Source organism: Ursus maritimus, unplaced genomic scaffold (genome assembly GCF_017311325.1).
Source record: "Ursus maritimus isolate PB19 unplaced genomic scaffold, ASM1731132v1 scaffold_5, whole genome shotgun sequence".
NCBI classification, from domain to species: Eukaryota; Metazoa; Chordata; class Mammalia; order Carnivora; family Ursidae; genus Ursus; species Ursus maritimus.
Window position 1 is genome coordinate 42844158 of NW_024426663.1, and position 18231 is coordinate 42862388.

General features: G+C 38.6%; 1 protein-coding gene across 3 annotated transcripts in view; it reads left to right on the forward strand.

Annotated features, from left to right (window-relative positions):
• The window catches only part of PDE4D (phosphodiesterase 4D), a 1076631-nt gene that overhangs the window by 366760 nt on the left and 691640 nt on the right, over positions 1–18231 (forward strand). The window contains exon 1 of one of the 3 annotated variants that reach the window (XM_008691392.2): positions 603–1788. The exons of the other annotated variants lie outside the window; for them this stretch is intronic. Coding sequence (XP_008689614.1) covers positions 1523–1788 — 266 coding nt within the window. The 5' untranslated portion in view covers positions 603–1522. Of the gene's footprint in view, positions 1–602; positions 1789–18231 lie in introns of those variants that run through there. 3 annotated transcript variants of the gene reach the window in all.

Genomic DNA, 18231 nt, shown 5'->3' on the forward strand with positions numbered 1-18231 from the left:
AGGGAGGGAAGTGGGAGAAACTTTAAAAACTAACCTAATAGTAATCATAGAAACCAAAAACCAAAAAGCAAACAAAAAACCCCCAATTGAATCAGACTATTCTGTTCTCTATTTTATCTGGGTGTATTTCCCAACGACTTCTTAAATCATTGTGTTTTTAAAATATGAAAAAAATATTCTTAGTTCCTGAGAAAAGTGATTTGATTTCAATCCTGAACTCTCTGTAACGTCGCTAGACTGTTGGCTACATCTCTATGCAAAGGTTTGGGCTCCCTTACAATCCAGTTTTAATTCTTGCATTTCCAGTGTCCATATAATGAGATTTAACAGTCTTTATTATCGCTTGCTTACTTACTTGAATTGTTGTAACATTTTTAATTTATTTCCAGTAGTAAATTAAATAGGCAAGAAATAATTTCTTCTTTTTTTAAAATTTTAAACCTCCTGTGTGTAAGTTTGTTGAAACTATGTTGATCACAAATGAAAATCTTACATCAAAAGAAAAATAAGGAAATAACTATGAAAAGCTAGATTTATTTTATTCTTTTATAGTTGACTACATAAAGTTTTGTATACCATAAGTAATAATTGAAACTTTAAAATCATTTTTAACTACTTTTATGAAAACAGTGTGTCCCTCTGGAAGGTTTTCAGTTTAAATCCAAAGAGATAACAAATACCATTCTTGGATGTAAATACTGTTGTTCCATGCTTTGAAAGGGCCATAATTAGCAAGGTTGTACAACACAACAGCAACCTGTAATGTGTTCCATATGTGGTATTTTGAAACCTTTTGTTTTTGTTTCTAACTAGAGGGGAAAAAAAAGTCAATTTTATCCCCTTGGGATTTGTCTTACAAGGTGCATCAGATTGAACTTAACAAACAGGGAAGTAGTCCTTCTTATCTAGCTAGTGCTTGTTTATTCTTCCCTTATAAAAAGCAAAGGACTAGCAATTTTCTTTTATGAACATGGACTGAAGGCAGATAAATAACCCTTGCGGGAGAGGAAGGTCAAGTTCAAAGTTTTTCTTTCCTTTGGATTCGGGAATAAGCAAATGGAAAGACTAGCCAAACAACCAAGCAGCAGGCATCTGATGGTTAAGCCCTCCCCCCAGGACTTTTTATGTACATAAGCAGAAGTCACTGGAGCAGCTGCGGCGCATTAGTTCCAATAGTTTAACAGGCTGCTTTGTAGCGCTGACAAAGCCTTGCTAACGCAGTGGCTTCCCTCCATATTCCCCTGCCCTGCGAGCTCGTCAGTGATCTTTGGCAGGGGATCGGCAGAGGCAGAGGAGGGGTGACGTTTAACAGGCTTCCGCCGAGGAGTGCGCTCTTCTCGTCTACACCCAACCCCATCTCCACGGAGAGACTGAGGCAGGCGACCGAATGAACTAACAGCAGCTGGATCTGACCTGCTTCTCCGGACATTTCCCCGGACTCTGAGAGAAGCAGTCACTGGAAAGAGGCCAGGGAACCACGTTGCCCTGGATTGTTGCCAACTGTACAAAGTTGACCCGGAAAATGGCTCAGCAGACGACAAGCCCGGACACCTTAACAGTACCTGAAGTGGATAATCCGCATTGTCCAAACCCCTGGCTGAACGAGGATCTTGTGAAATCCTTGCGGGAAAACCTGTTGCAGCAGGAGAAGTCCAAGCCAGCAAGGAAATCGGTCTCTCCCAAGCTCTCTCCAGTGATTTCTCCGAGAAATTCCCCCAGGCTCCTGCGGAGGATGCTTCTCAGCAGCAACATCCCTAAACAGCGGCGTTTCACGGTGGCACATACGTGGTAAGGTTTGCAAGGCTCCCCGGAATTGGTGGCGGTTCCCCCTGGGTTATCTGTGCGACTCCCGCCCTTTCACTTTAGGGGTGGGGAGGGAGGACTCTCATTATTCCTCACCTGTGATTTATGGGAAGTATTTACCTTACCAACAAATCCCACAGATGTCCTAGTCAAAGCAGCAGTCCTTGAGACTGGAAATCCTTGAAGTGGGTGGTTCTTAAAGTTCAATTCCTATTGCAAGTTCCTACAAGAAAATTGGATTCCAGATGTCAAATAAGAATGCAGTTTTACTCCCATACCGATGTGGTGGCGTTTCTTTGATTTCATAAGCTAATCTCCCTGCCAGGTCCTGCAAAAACCTAGGAAAGAAAGGACCAGAAAGGAGAGGGGGGAAAATCATAGTTTGCTCTCCTTTCTGCATAATCCCCAGTTGAACAGAGATGTGTATAGAGAGAGTGTGTGCCTGCGTGTGTACTGGTGTGCCCCCGCAAGCCCCTCCTTTGCTACTGACTTTAATGTATTTATAATCTCAAACATGTCTTTCCAATGGGAAGAAGAAAGGGTTTAGGAATTCTGTGCAAGAAATTGCCAGCTGCTACTTGGTAATATTGTTGTGTTCTTTGATTTTGGATTCTTTGTTTTGTCAATATTTTTATTTTCTTCATGAATATTGTTACCTTCTTTATAATGGGTGAATTTTTTATGAATATTTTCCACCTAGTTTTTTAGATGATTCTTGATATTTTCCTGCTCTTACAAAAGGAAATATTTAAACTTACCATTGTGTAAGCTTATTACAGTGTTTGCCTGAGAAGAGGCAATTCTAACCTATGATGGAGTGGGGGGGGTTGTCTGTGATGCGTACTTGGTTTATTTTAGGTAGTAGTAGGTTCTATACACTACCTACACATTTTGGTAAAATGAATATTAATTATGATAAAGAAAACAGCTGTAACAAAAAATAATGAACCTGGTAGTTGAGACACTGGCTGAATGATTTTTATACATTTTTTTCCATAGAAAACCAAAGATCATGCCAGGAATGGAAAACCAAACCAAACAAATAAATAAACAAACCAGAAACAAGACTTCTAGGAAAGAAGCAACAAGAAGTAGAGAGAGTCAAAATCTAAATTAGCAACATGGCTGTGCCCTGGACCGTATTAATATTGTAGGTGAAAATAGATGACAAAGGAAATACGTATCCTACTCAAAGAAATGTCCTCAGAATTTTAATTTCAAATAGCCGGATCTCTGACTGGAGAAGTGTTCTTATTTCCTCCAGGATTTTAACTAAATGGTGTTTCTGTGTTCTTTAGATGTAATGCTCATAAGAGGGGTAAGAAAAACGATGCATTATTCAATCTTAAAAAAGAAATTAGGAAAGAGTGACTTTTCTCTGAGTAAGGTATTTTTGAAAAAATTTGACAGAGGTAAGTAGTGAGTAAAAGACATAGCTAAATATTAGGAGATGCTCTGAAGAAGAGGGATAGCTTGAGACCGGAGCAGGAAAGCTGCTCATTTATTTTCTTCATGCATATTGTTATCTTCTTTATAATAGGTGAATTTGTTTTATGCATATTTCAGAAAGAATCAGGCCAGAGCAGGAAAGCTGGCTCTGGTTCATGAAATCAGGCCCAGGATTTTGGTATCCAATGTCCCTTTTGGTTGAGGTAGTTTTTTAAAATTACACTTCCTAAGTTGTACCCATTGTTGAATGGGTAAGCCTAGCTCAGTTGCTTGATTTCCAACTGAGTGAAGCAACCTAGAGTTCATCTGAAGGTTATCTGAACTATTTAGACATGTTGAGATGTAAGGAAGGCAGGAAATCTCATGAAAACAGGCTTTCTTCTGAAATTTCTGGCACTTCCTTTTCTGGTGCTTTTTGGGGAAACTCCAAGAGCACAATTTTCTGCCGATGTTTTATTCTGGTATATCATGTCTTGGCCAGATCAGGGAGGCATCAAAGGAGCGATGGAAATAGAAAATAAAAATCATAATATCAATTCTCAGTAACTCAGGAGGAAACACTATCTCTTTTTGACTAAAGCACTAAGCAGAGGAGTTGGAAAGAGTACCTCACATCCTCCATGTTGGTTCAATGATCCCCAAGACTTTTGTAATATCCATAGGCATCTTTTAACAAATATTGTTCTACCTGTGCTTTCATAACTTGGACTAAACATTATGCAGAATTTAAAAAAAAATTCCAAACTGTTCTAATGTATATACATTCTTTGCTACCTTAACTGCTGCTCCTACCACCACACTCAAATCCTCTGCTCCTCCTAAATTAGATAATCAGCCATTGCACACCTTATGTGTTCACCTCAGAATGTTGGTTACTGTGCCTGTTATTCCTGTCCTTTCAATATTTTTAAGTTTAATACCTGCTGAGCTGAAAGTGTTTAATTTGTACATACTGATGACAAAACTGATTAAGAGCTAGTCTTTGGTTTGAAATAATTTGCACTCTAGTTGAAAAAAATAAATCCTGTTGGAAGGCATATCTTTTAAGTGAGGTAATCATTTTGCTCTACAACATACTCTCCAAATCTCAGTGGATTGACACCCTAAATGGTTACGTCTGCTTCTGCTGCTCATGGGTACGTATGCTACCCTGGGGTGTTTCAGGGACTTGAGATCCTACCACCTTGTAGTTCCACTATTTGTTACACATGAGTTTTAAGGGTACCAGGCTCAGTGGAATCAGGGGGAAAGAACGTGGAAGATGTGAGTTTTTATGAGGCAGGCCTAGAAGTACACATACCACTTATACTAATATTCCTTGGTTAGATCTCAGCTCAATGGTCACATCTAACTGCAAAGGAGGATGGGAAACCTATCTCAGCTCTGTTTCCAGGAATAAGGTCAAACAGACTGGGTGAATACCTAGCCCATCTCAGTCACAGAACAATAGGGCCACCTGGTTTACCCTTTATACCATAGTTGAATTCATGGAATAACATGATGACCAGCCCTTTAACATCTCTGCACACTTCCTGGATGAGAGTCATATAGAGAAATTCTATTTTTTGGCAAGTCTATTGATTGGGAAGTCCTTGCTAATATACAGTTGAAGTCTCCTTCCCTGTAATTGTCCTGCTTGGGTCTATGATCTGCTTTGAAAACCCCAGAGCCTGAATCTCTCCTCTCTTCCTTAATGTAGCCCTTAAGGTAAGAGGCATAGAGTAACCAACTAGAGACCCAGGGCCTTGTTTAGTTATTCCTCATACACCCATTAGTCAATATTTTCAGTGTTATCATTTTTTTTTTCTTAAACCAATTCTTCTCTTTTCTTAACCAAGCATCCTAAGCTATTTCACCTTTATATGCTGTATTTACCAGGTCAATCGTGGTTATTCTTATCCAAAATTCATTTGGATTTTCATGACCCATTCCAAGAGTAGCATACTGAGTTAACACAATACTTCAGGTGCTGTGTGACTTGTATAGAGGGCGTCTAAGCAGAAGCCAGACTGAGTTTGAATTCTGACTTCCCATTTACTAGTTGCATGATTTTGAACGAGTTACATATCATATGCCTCAATTTCCCCATTACCCAATTTCCTGAGAATAGTAATTGTATCTATTAGGTGTTGTGGTTTTATTAAATATAGTCATGTGTAGATTACAGTGTATTGTACAGGGATAGACACTGAATGAGTGTCATTTTAAGCAAATGTTTTCCTTATTATATGCAATATATCCATTATTCATTCCAGCCTTGATCTGCCTGGATCTTTAGAATCACATGATGGTTATCCTGTCAGTTGTTTGTGAATGGATTGGGCTAAAGAGAAAATATGCAAAGAGACAAAGAGTTTGCAAGAATGATAGGTGTATGTCAGTTTCATGACTATGGAAAAGGAGAAGGCAGAAAGGAGAGGTATTCTGAGGTGGAACCATAGAACTTGATGCCTCTCCCCTTCCTACTCCCATTCCACATGTCATTCAGATCTCTCTGTTTCTGAGAGCTTCCTCCTGTTCCCCCCAAATAGAAATAATCCGTTTCTTCTTCAGAATCTATAGTACATCTTACTTCTGCTGTTCCTTCAATGATTATTCATAACAATTACATCACCAGCTAATGTTTATTGAACACTGTTTTTTTGTTTTGTTTTGGGAGGTTTTGGGAGGCTTTTTGGTCTAGTACTCTGTGTTAAACTAGAACCCTTTGTGTCTGTGCTTTTTACCACTCAGTTCTATCATTTTTACTTAATATCTAGTACCTTGTAGTCTAGTGATTATAGACAGGACTCTGCTTTCATCTGAGTAGGGGATTCCCTCTGATGTCAGCAGGGACTCCAAAGTCAGTGTGATCTCTGGTGAGGAAAACATAATTTCCAGTGTAAGTTTATTTCAGGAAAATCAAATAGTTAAGAAAATCTTTATATTTTTTAGGTTTTCTTTTTAATTTGCACTGTGAATGAAGAAAAGTGTTCTAGAGGGTGTATAACTATAATTAGGGATTAAGGTTTCTCTGGGTAAGTTGGTATCTTAAGTAATATTCATCATATGTCTTACCTTTGTAATTTCTATGTATACATGTGTGTTTTTAATTACAACATTCAAAGGTAGATGAAGCAGTTAGTAACATCCTTAAACAACAAACTAATTTCTTTAGGTGTATTTTTGAAAGGCCTCCTGCAGGAGACTTTTAGAAAATCTTAAAGATTTTTAGGGAACTAGATAAGTGCTTTTGGCCGTATTTTTTATTTATTATAGATTTCTCTTTACCTGGCATTGGCATTAGATAAAAAAATTGTTCATGTTTAAAAGTAAACATTTGCTTTCTTGAGTCATAATTTCTTCAGCAACTGTACTTGTTTTTAAGGTTGTTAAGAGAGAAATACGCTATAAATTTTCTTCAAGTTACAGAAGGGAGAAGAAACACTTTTCTATCTATAAAGGAGAAATCCAGCCATTTAGAGAGTTTGTAGCACACACACACACACACACACACACACACACACACACACGAGTTGGTTTTCAAAGCCAGTGTTATTGATTCTATTTGAGAACTCTCTCCCCTGTTCTAGGTCTCCTATATTTGCCCTACGTAACTTTAAGGTTATCTTTTCTCTATCCTTCATGGTACAGATACCCAGAGACAGGCATTGCTGGTGTTCTCTGAGGAGCTGAGAACCCAGAGGTGAACTGTGGGTATAGTGTGATACCAGGAGGTGGGAAGGAAGTTTCTGGGGAAATTATCTGGGGAGCACAACAGGAAGTACTGCAGGCATGTTGGGTGGGGTCAGTTGGCTGAGTCTTTAGCTGTGTCCCTGGTGTAATTGGCTGTGTGTCTTCGGTGGAAATCTTGGGGGCACTGTAAGTTAAGGGTGTCTGTAGGTTTTCAAAGGTTGATTAGCCTTTCCTACAAATCAGAAGACCCCAGGAAGACATTCCTCTTTAAAGCACTTGTCAATTGGTTTGCAATATGTAAGAAATTACAAAGAAGAAAAGTGACAAATTGTTGCTGAGGAAAAATGAAGAAAACGTTGAAATGACCTGGCAGTTTATTACACATATGTGCTTTCTGTGACCTTTGACATTTATATTAAAGAAAGAGAAAACACATGATGCATGTCTACACCAGCTGAAGCCATTTCTACTAATAGCAAAAATACGTTTATGCAAAAACAATCTATTTTTGTATACTTGGCAGAAGTGTTGAATTAAGAAGAAAAGAAAAAAATTGAATCTCAGAGTTCATTAAAATTATTTTTAAAAGATGGTTTTAATTTTCACAGTTACTCTTTGTATACATATCCTTATAAATAACAAGTTCCTGTGAGGTTAGGTAATTAAATGAGCTTCAGCACTTCTTATGTTTTTCTTAGACGGGAAGCTACTAAAATTATTCTTCAAGTAGCAGGTTCAGGAAGAAGTTTTATTATCACCAGTGTAGCAAAATTATGTCATTGTTTTTTAATGGATTTGCTTTTGAAAAAAATCATGTTTTTAAAACTGTGATCACTTTAGTAGAGTTGAAGCCCTATATTTCTAGCTCCACTGACCACTTATATTTGACCTTAGTTATTCAACCTTTTTGAATTGTAGAGTCTCTGTTCATAAGTCATATGGTCATAAAGGCATTAGATATTTACAAGTAAAAAATTGACTAATTAAATTTACAAAGTGATAACTACAGTACATTTAAGATAAGTAATTAAAAACAAGTTCCAGCTTGGTGTTGTGAGTGAGTGAGGTAGATGCCACATGGGTAAAAAGAGGGACAGAATTCTTAATAATTCAGTGACTCATAAAAAGGCTGCAGGGCCTTTAGAGTGAAGGTATCTGGTATTCACTCTAGGATACAATCTAGAAGCCATGATTTTAGGTAGGAAATATGGAAATCTATAGATAATAAAAATGCTAATTAAAATTCTTCTTTTATTGCATCTTCAATTATATACCATTTTAACATATCAGTCTCTTCTGCTGTATATATATATATATAAAATAGAAAAAAATTATTTTATCTTCAGTGTTAAGGGCATAAATGCTCTCTGTTTCACATGAAGTACTTATTCTCAAAATGAGATCTTCAGTTGATATGAGAAGAATCATCCATTTCATTTTGGAATAAAATGGTTCAGGGGCGCCTGGGTGGCTCAGTCGTTAAGCGTCTGCCTTCGGTTCAGGGCGTGACCCCAGAGTCCTGGGATCGAGCCCCACATCGGGCTCCGCCACGGGGAGGCTGCTTCTTCCTCTCCCACTCCCCCTGCCTGTGTTCCCTCTCTCGTTGGCTGTCTCTCTCTCTCTGTCAAATAAATAAAATAAAAATCTTCAAAAAAAAAAAAAAAAAAAACCCCTTCAGGTTCCTAATAACATAGCTTCTAATCTTAGATTTATTTTAACATAGCTATTAATGATTTATCTCCAGCTATGTGTCAGGTACTTTATGTACACTGGCCCTTCAAAACAAACAAGTATTGAATTTAAGTATCATTAGCTGTATTTCCCACATGCAGATGCTGGGGCCCCCCAAAATTTTTGTATAACCAAGATCATGCAGCTCTGCAGCCATGAAGTGAGTTGAGTTCAAACTTGAACCGAGGTCTACCTAACTTTCTATCTTGTGTTCTTTCAGCAAGGCTCTCTTTGAGCCAAGAGTCACATTCACATTTATGACTCTACCTTGAATGTATAACTAAGTGAAAACAGTGAATTTTCAGTGATTTTGCAGAATGGTGGTAGAGTTAACAGAATGGCAGGGGCAGAATTCATTCTTGGTATGGAATCTCAGTTTGTTTGTTTACACGTGGCTTGTAGGAATGTAGATGTTCTTTGTGTAATGAAAGTGTATGTAGTATAGGAGAAATATATGTCTTTGGTGAAGGAGGGCTTCAGAGTCAACAGAGAGCATTCTGATTCAGAGTAGTTTTTAAAATAAGACTGGAATAAAAACAAAACCAATCAGAATAATTTTATTTTCAATGATTCAGAGGAAAAGGCAGGGAAGGCTTGGGCTCTAAAGAGAAAGATCAAGTCAAAAATCTATTACTGTTTAGTTCCAGAAGAGCCAGCTGGAAATGATGGTCTGCAGGCTCAAGTCACTAAGCAACAGAGAAGCAAACTGCTTGGTAACCAGAGCTGGCCTGACTCACAGGCTGGCTGCGAACGACCGGATAGCCGGATAAGAGGACCAAAGCCCATCTTACCTCAAAACAATCTTGTTCTGTTCATCTGCCAGCCTTCATGCCAGATCCCTCCGATATGGGGTCATCTCCTTGACTTAACAAGATACCTGCTTTTAGAATGGTACTATCTCTGGGGCCAGAAATAAATGCTGTCTTTCCTCTTTCAAGTGACATTTCTGAGATTATCTTCTTTGGGTCAGGATATCATTTAAAAATATAAGGTTTAATGAGAGAAAAGAAGAGAAAACATTGGGATCAGTGGCCAGACTTTGGGTTTTCGTGAGCCAGTGTGTACAGGGCCAGATTGCCTGACTTGGTTTGGTGATACTTGCCTTTGAGCTCTGAGAGCACAATGTGTTGCCATTTGTTTGGGGTTTTATATCTTACATGGTCTTCTGTTTTATTTGTGCATTGTCCTGTATAGCTGAACTATTAGTTCCTAAAATGTAGCAATCTGTGTATCCATCTGAAGTGCTAAGTGCCACCTGTATAATATGCATTTAGTAAATATTTGTTGTTTAATTGAGAAATATACCTTCCATACTGTGCCTCTTATGCTAAACAGCTGGGGAGATCCATACTTTTCCAGCCTAAAAGTCCTGGTAATGTGATGTTTGAGTGCCCTAGTGGAAAGAAATTTCAAACTCAATGATTAACCACTTATATGGACTTTGTCACCATGACTTTGTGCGTGTGCATGTGTATGTGTGTGTGTGTGTGTGTGTGTCCTGGGTTTGCACACAACTAGACTGGTATAATTTAACCATAGCATATATGTATGAATTAGTATGAGAGTGTCACAAATTCATCAAATATATGCATTTTAACAATATTTAGTTTACGCTTTGAAAGTAAATTATGCCTGTTGTATTTCTAAAGAAGATAAACATATAAATATATTCATGATTCTTAAGAAATTACTGAATAACTAGCTTGTAAAGCTCTAATGACTAATCCTTATCTCTTAGAATTCTTAGTGGTTAAATTATACTCTAAGACCTAAGCTTATAAAGGAGATGTCAAGATTTTGAGGAGAAATTTGAAAAAAAAGAAAAAACAAAGAAAAATACCCTTTATAGTTCCTTTTTTAGGATGACAATTTGGAGTAACTTTGAACTGGCAAAAACTAAGCATCCCTTCTCCAAAGTAGATCTTCAGAATAACTAAAATTGAATAATAGGAAACCTTTTTGAAAATATTCAGCATAGAAATGTTATTTTAATGTGAACATTTTCTCTATAGTTCAATCTATATTTATTTTTACATTGTGGGAATTTCAAACCAACCAATTTCCTTTCCATTACCCTTATGAGATAGCCCTCTGATCAAATTAGCTATTATTAAAATAAAGTGGTTTCCTCTGTATATTATTATTAATAGGGTATGTGGGTTTTTTTTCATTTTCTTAGAGGACTGATTTCATATTTACATTCATATATGATGAGTGTGTACTATTGATCTTTGGAAGTAAGCAACTTTCTGATTAATAAGGATACTTGGATTCATTTCTGCTTGTTTACCTTCTTTAGGTTTATAATATTTGTTTTCTTTGCTTTATTCTGTGCAGCGTGATTTTTTTTTATGACTTTATTGAGTGAGTGCCAAAGAGGACAGCATATGATTTATGGGTAGTAATAACAAAACCATATATGAATTGGAGGCTGATGACGCACAAGGTGGAATGATGTGGCTCTCCTCTGAATAGAACCTAGCTTCCTTTAATAAAGTCCTCTTATTAATAACAATAGCAGCATCGTTAATAGTGTGATCATTCCTGTTTCACCTTCCCAGTTTGAGGTCCATCTGTGAGTCATTTGCACTGTTTTGTATTTAATTTGTTTAGTGGATTTGCATTTTTGTTTAAAGGGGTATATGTTTAAAAAAGAAGTTTTATAATATTACTGTAAATTGGAAACCTATGTCATTTATCATGCGTAGAAGATCGCTGAAACAAATACAATTAAGAAAGACTACACAGATTCAAGTGTAGCTGGATCCTATGACCTGCTCAAGGTTCTGAGCCTAAAATCTGCTCTCTGTTTAAAATGACAGTTAGCAAGTAATATAGAGATGTGAAAGACCAGTTAAATCTTTCTCCTTAAGATAGTAAGAATGACTGAAAGAGATTTGGAAAGGAGGTAACCTTCCCATTACTTAATTCAGCATTTAAAAATTCACAAAACCACAGCACCTATGCCTAAAACTATCTTGCTGCAGCATTAGACCTTATCCTACACCATCCCAGTGATACCTGAACAACCGATACTTCCACTGTTGGAAGAAGGACATTGGTTCTTACAGACTCTTCAGATCTGAATCCCTTAGTTGAAAGTAAACATGCTGAATTTCAACTGTGTAATTCTAATTCCTAAGCAGAACGTGAGGTATTGGTATCCTGTTTTACCACCACCCTATACTTACTACCTACGTTGTAGCTACACAGATTTAAAGAAGCATAGAATTGTTCCATGAAAGTACCTACCTGCTAATGGCAGCTTTCACGCCAAAGAGCACAAACATGGACATTTTAAATGAGTGTAGGATCTCCATACAAATAAGTGAAAGCTGAGGTAAGTGAGGAGTCTGATTTTTCTATACCTCTGTAATCTTCTGGAGAACTTATTTAATTCTAGACTATAACTCCCTCATAGGATAGGCTTTGTAATTTGCAAGGCCCAATGTACAGTGAAAACACAGAAACACCTGTTCGAAAGACTATGAAGAATTTCCTGATAGCAAGAGCAGAGCATTTAGTCCAGCACAGGGCCCTTTGAAGAGTGTGGTCCTTACACAGCTGCTTAGGTCACTCCTGTGAAACCAGCCCTGCACACACAGCAGATCAGAGCTGGGGCCGCAGAAGTCACATTTGCAAACAGCTCTACAAGTGATGTTGGAACATCCTTTGACAAACTTTCTTAGAGGAACATCTTCATTGGTCACCTCCTTCTCTTTTTACACTGTTAATAAAGACTTCAGAAGACTGATATGCTTTGGAGTAAAAAATGAAAGCTTCAATGAAAGTCAACAGTGTACCAGCTGTAAACTAAGGAGGAGCATTATCTTCCCTTCACCTTGAAGGTTTTCTTCACAGATGAACAAGTGCATGCATAAATTAAAAGCAGTTTTGCCTTTGTGTTTAAAATCATTTGTTGATATGCTCAGCATGAGCAATGGCAGTACGTTATTCGCATTTGATACTGATGCTGACCCCTCCTTGAAACTCTCTCGTTCACTGGTTTAACTCTTATTTCTCTGAGATCTCTCTTTTCCTCCTTCATTGATTTCATTTCCAGCACATTAAATTGAAGTGCCCTCCGGTTACGTAATTAGCCCTTCGGCCTTGTTTCATTATGCTCCCTGCACCATCTGCCTGAAGTCTGCCCCAGCTCCAGTTGCTAGCTCCATTTAAAATACAACAAAATCCAACTCTTAAGCCTGGCTCAAGATCTGAGTGTCTCTTCTGGACATTTCCACCTGGGAGATCTACTCTCACCTCAGATATAATGTGAAAAACTGAGCTCACTGTTTCCCCATTTCTGATTTTTCTTTTTCTGTTCCTAGAACCCCTGCTTTCCCAGTCATCTTTGACTTCTGCCTTGCCCTTTCTCTACCCAGGCCTATAGATTAGTTCATCTGATGTTTCTTGCTTTTCTGTTTTTTCCTGATACCACTGCCTATTTTAGCATCAGCCTTATGTTTGGGCTTGTTCAAAAGTATCTTATCTTTGTGCCACCAGTCCCTTCCCCCTGAGGATGTTCTACCCGTGCTATCTCATTAATTATCCCAAAGTTCTGTCCCTTTCCACTGTCTATAGTGGGGATAAGCCAATGTTTTTCTGTAATGGGCCAGAGAGTAAATGTCTCAAGCTTTATGGGCCACAGTCTCTATGGCATCTACTCAGTTATGCCACTCTAGTGCCAGAGCAGCCCAAGACATAAAATGGGATGAGTACGTTCAATAACACTAGTTACAAAAAATAATAGGAGGTTGGATTCGAGCCATGGGCCATAGTTTGCCAATCCCTGGTCTGCAAGATAAAGTACAGACTCCTCTATGTGGCATTTAAGTCTATATCGTTAGTTCCAAACCTGCCTCTACAAACCTTATCTGGTATTGTTTCCTATGGATACTTCACAGCATTTATTCTGAAGCTGAGTCTTGAGCAGGGTTTCTCAACCTTGACACTGCTGATAGTTGGGTCCAAACAATGCTTTGCTGTGGGGGTGTCCTGTGTATTTAGGATGTTAGGAGCACCCGTGACCACTGCCCATTAGATGTCAATAATCCCACCCTATTATGAAATTCCTAAATGCCTCCAAACATTGTCAAATATTTCCCAGAGTGGAAGGGTGCAAATTGTGCCTAGTTAGGAACCGCTGTTCTAGAGGATAAGCTTTATGAAGGGAGAAATGAGTTCTGCCCCATTCACTGTGTCCCTAGCCTCTAGCACAGTCTTGTGACACAGAAAGAGGTCCAGAAACATACTGCCTGTTCTGATTTTGTTCCTTACTTACAGTGAGCCCTTAGATGTATATTTTATACTCCATTAAGTTCATTTGTAAAATGGAACTATTATTAATTCATACATGCTTCATAAAATTATTTAAAAGTTCAAATGATAGAGTTAATGAAAAGATCTTTGGAAAGAATAAAGTGTTAATCAAGCGCAATATGAAAATAGTATTGGTGGAACACTGAGGGTAATCTGAACCTCTTGAAATCTAGAAGTTTAATCACCTCGTATATACTGTGTCTGCCCCCTGAAAATCATTATATGGGATGCTATTAGGGCACTGTCTTTGCTCTCAAGAATTATGATCTGATAGGACATACCTCAAGTAACTGTGAAACAACAGCCATAATTACAAAGAGTGGAAGGAGTTTATAGGAGGTAGATATTTGTTTCTGGAAACGGGACTCCCTTAAAATTTGAGATGGAGTACGAGATGTCATAGTCACAAAGAAGGACCTAAGCATTTTGTTAGATTATCTTATTTAATATTCACTACAATTGAAGTAGGTATAGGTTGTTTATTCGCTTGCCTCTTTTTCTTCCAAAATTTTATTCAAATTCTAGTTAACACATAGTGAAATATTGGTTTCAGGAGTAGAATTTACTGATTCATTACTTACAAACAGCACAACAAGAACCCTTCTTCATACCCATCACCATCTAGCCCATCCCCCCCCACCTCCCCTGCAGCCACCCTCAGTTTGTGCCCTCTCATTAAGAATATCTCTTTTTTTTTAATGTTTTGCCTCCCCTTGCTCTTCTTCTTATTTCTCTTCACACTTCATCTACTTATCACGTGTTTAAAAGAGAAAAATGAGGCCTAGAAAGGAATTTGATATGAAAATAAAGCATGGATGATTTCAGTAGGGAGGGAAATGGAGTGAAGTATGGAAGGAGAGGAAGTGGCAGGAGGTGATCTTTTTGCCAAAGGAACAACTGAATTTCTGTGGGGACTACATGGGGTTTGGGTGAGTTTGAGTCTAGCTCAGAGTATCTCAAGGGAAGATGGACCGTAAAGGTAGGCTGGAATCAGGTTTTGAATATCAGCTAGCGTTCTCTCTCTCTCTCTCTCTCTAACACACACACACACACACACACACACACACACACACACCAGTGATTTATGTGCTTAAATGACACACAATCAATTTTATCTTTCTTAACAGCTTCATTCCAAATAAAAGGAAGTGACATTTTGAGTTATTACCCCATGCTAAGCTTGCTAAGCTTCAAGTGTGTGCACTGAACACTCTCAGTAGTTAGAATGTGAGATTCAGTGCAATTAGACCAATCTATGCTTTCAGTTAGCTAATATCCTACTTTCTAAGATAATCCTCCTGCAGTAGCAGAATACTCAAATTTGTTTCCATTCAAATCAGATGTGTCAGTTCCACTGGTAGCACTTATGTCCTAATGCATAGAGCAGAGACATTATTTATGTGAGGACTGTGCCTGCCTTTTCATTAAGTTGCAAGAGAATGTAATACTTCGAACACATCTAGCAGTTCTGATGGTCTCTATACAGAAAACCGTCTTGTTCTGAAGGCATTTTCTCTGTTTCCAGACTAGCTCACCAGGGTAAGAATCAGGAGCTAAATATCCTGCTATCCTTTCATCCATTCAAAAAATAATTTCTGAGTGTCTACTCTATATCTGTCACTCTTCTAAGGATATAACACTGAACAACAACAACAACAAAAAGAGTTCTACCCCCATGGAGCAGTATTCTAATGGGGGGGAAGACAACATACAAATAAATTTTTCTGTAGGGTCAGAGAATGACAAGTACAGTAAAGAAGAATAAAGAAGATAGAGTTTTATATAAACTTTTTGGGGAGGACTCTATAAGGTGACATTTGAGCAGAGATTGGAGGGAGGTGATTATACGATTATCCAGTGGAAGAGCATTTCAGGCAGAAATGAGAAGTGCAAAGGCCCTGAGGAAGGATGTGACCGGTGTGTTTGAGGGAGGGGGATGTTGTAATGAATGAAGTCAGAGACCTAGAAGGGGGCCAGATCATGCAGTGCTGAGGCTGTAGTAAAGGATTTGGGAATGCGGGAAGATTTTTTTCCTTGGTCCTATATCAAAGAAAGGAGGATTAACAATGAGGGCGTCTGCCTAAGGGAGGACGTAGTCTGTCTTGAGTTTAAGAAGAATTGTCCAGGCTTCTGTCTGGAAAATATAGATGTGGGGAAGAGGTGAAAATAGGGAAACCAGTTAAGATGCTATAGCAGGAATCCAGGTGAGACATAAAGGTGGTGCAGAGTAAATAGTAAAAGGAGAGGTAGTAAACAATGGTCATGATACTTCCTGGAAATAGCAGAGAAGAGCAAGAAAGACACTTCTCCTTTAGGGGCAATGGTACAAAAAATGTGGAAGGGAAACTAGCTACCACTCAGTGGGCTGAAGTAAAGCAGCATCCTCGATGGGCAGCCAGTAGTGTTTTCATAAGAAGGTGCAGGAGGCAGAGAAGAGGTTGAAATACAGGCGATTTTACTGATGACAGAGTAGGAGCACTAGAAGTTACAATGGAGAGTTTGGAGGTTTGGGGGAGGACTGAGGACTTAAACCAGATGAGGGGGTTTACTGAGCCCTCTGAAGATGAGAGGCTGGTGATGAGCAATATCCTGGCAGTCTTTGGGGCCCTTGCGGTGATGAGTGTGAGTCAAAGACAGGGATCTCATCAGAGGACGTGTAGTTAGAAAAGCATAACTCAGCAGCTGGGATGGCCATTCTTTTGGGTCTGTTTTTTATAACTCTTTCAGGGTCTCTAATTCACCTGTAGCGCATTTATGGAAATGGTGGGGAGAGGCAGTGGGAACTGAGCTGGCCAGGTCCACCTGGCAGTCTTCACTCCAACTCTTTGTCTAGTAATGCCGTGTTCCTCCCACCTCTTACCGTATACTTATAGAGGTGTGAGAGAAGATGCAGACAGGCAAGTAGGAAATTGCTAGTTTCCAGATGTATGCCCCTGGGGCAGATTTCCTAACATGAACTTGCCATTTTGTTCATGCACCGGATAGAAAAATTCCTGTTCTTCAGCATGATGCTACAACTAGACATTGAAGAACCAAAATAATTTCTAAAAAATATGCATACTTTCCCCAGTGGTTCATACATGTCATTTTAATGATGCTGTTTTTATTAAATACATAAGTTTTCTGTGTTGGCAATAAATTACTTCCAAAAGAAAGCAGGATTATGCCACATATTGACATTTATACGGGAATGGTTTTGTGATCCTGTTTGTAAACAGAACAAATATGAAATGGGTAAACATAGATAGCTTTCTCTTTGGAGTTCGAATTGTTGGTTTGTGTTGTCTGCTTGCATATTTATATTGTGTGAGCTAGTTGGCTGTTATTAAGAAATATGATCTTTTGTGTCTTAAGAGTGTGCCCTGCACAGCAACATGTACAAACTTTTTTTTCTTGCCCTAAGGGAAAGGGCGAGCCCTGGCACCTTTTAACCTGTGAGGATTATGTAGCTCTTGCTGTGATTGATTTGTTGGCTCCTCTTCTAGAAACGCTCCTGGTATGTGTTTTATGTTCTGACAGAGCCATGGCTTTGCTGATCTGCACGTCACCCCCATGAAGACGTGGGCATGCTTTTGTGCATTTGCTCTTGTAGCCTGGGAAGCATATTTCAACACACCGCCCAGAATTGGCTAGAACATGCCTGTCACTCCCAGCTGACTCTGATGACGCTCTTGCCAACGTAGATTTACATCAACACAGTTCTTAACTGGAAAAAGTTCATTCGGAATATACAGGGTGGCCCATTTAAAAGCAGCATAGCATCACTTTGAAGAGGACTGCATTTTATGGAAGCATTGTAAGAAATACACTGTCAATTGAATGTTCCACAGAGCCCAGAATTATAATCAGCATTTCTCAAGACTTTTCCGCTTAGCAATTGTATGCCACTCACTCCTAAAGAGTTGGTTCTCTGGAAGAAAATCCCTGTATTCCAGACTTTCCTTCTTAGCATGCTAGAAATGTAGGCATTTCTGGCCTTTTCTCTTCCTATCTACATAATCCTAACTTTGTATTCATTAAAGAAAATATGACAAGCTAGAGCTGATGACATGCAATATGATGTAACAACATTGTTTACTGACTGCCCAAAATTCAGTTTGGAAATTCAGTGGATAAACAGATTTTACTATTAGCATGAAACCTTTTGGCATTTGTCCATCTTGCTTTTTGACTCATCCTGAATACCCTAATGAATGTTTGGGATAGGCATATTATTCAGATGCGTGGGTCTATAGACAGGAAACCAGGCAC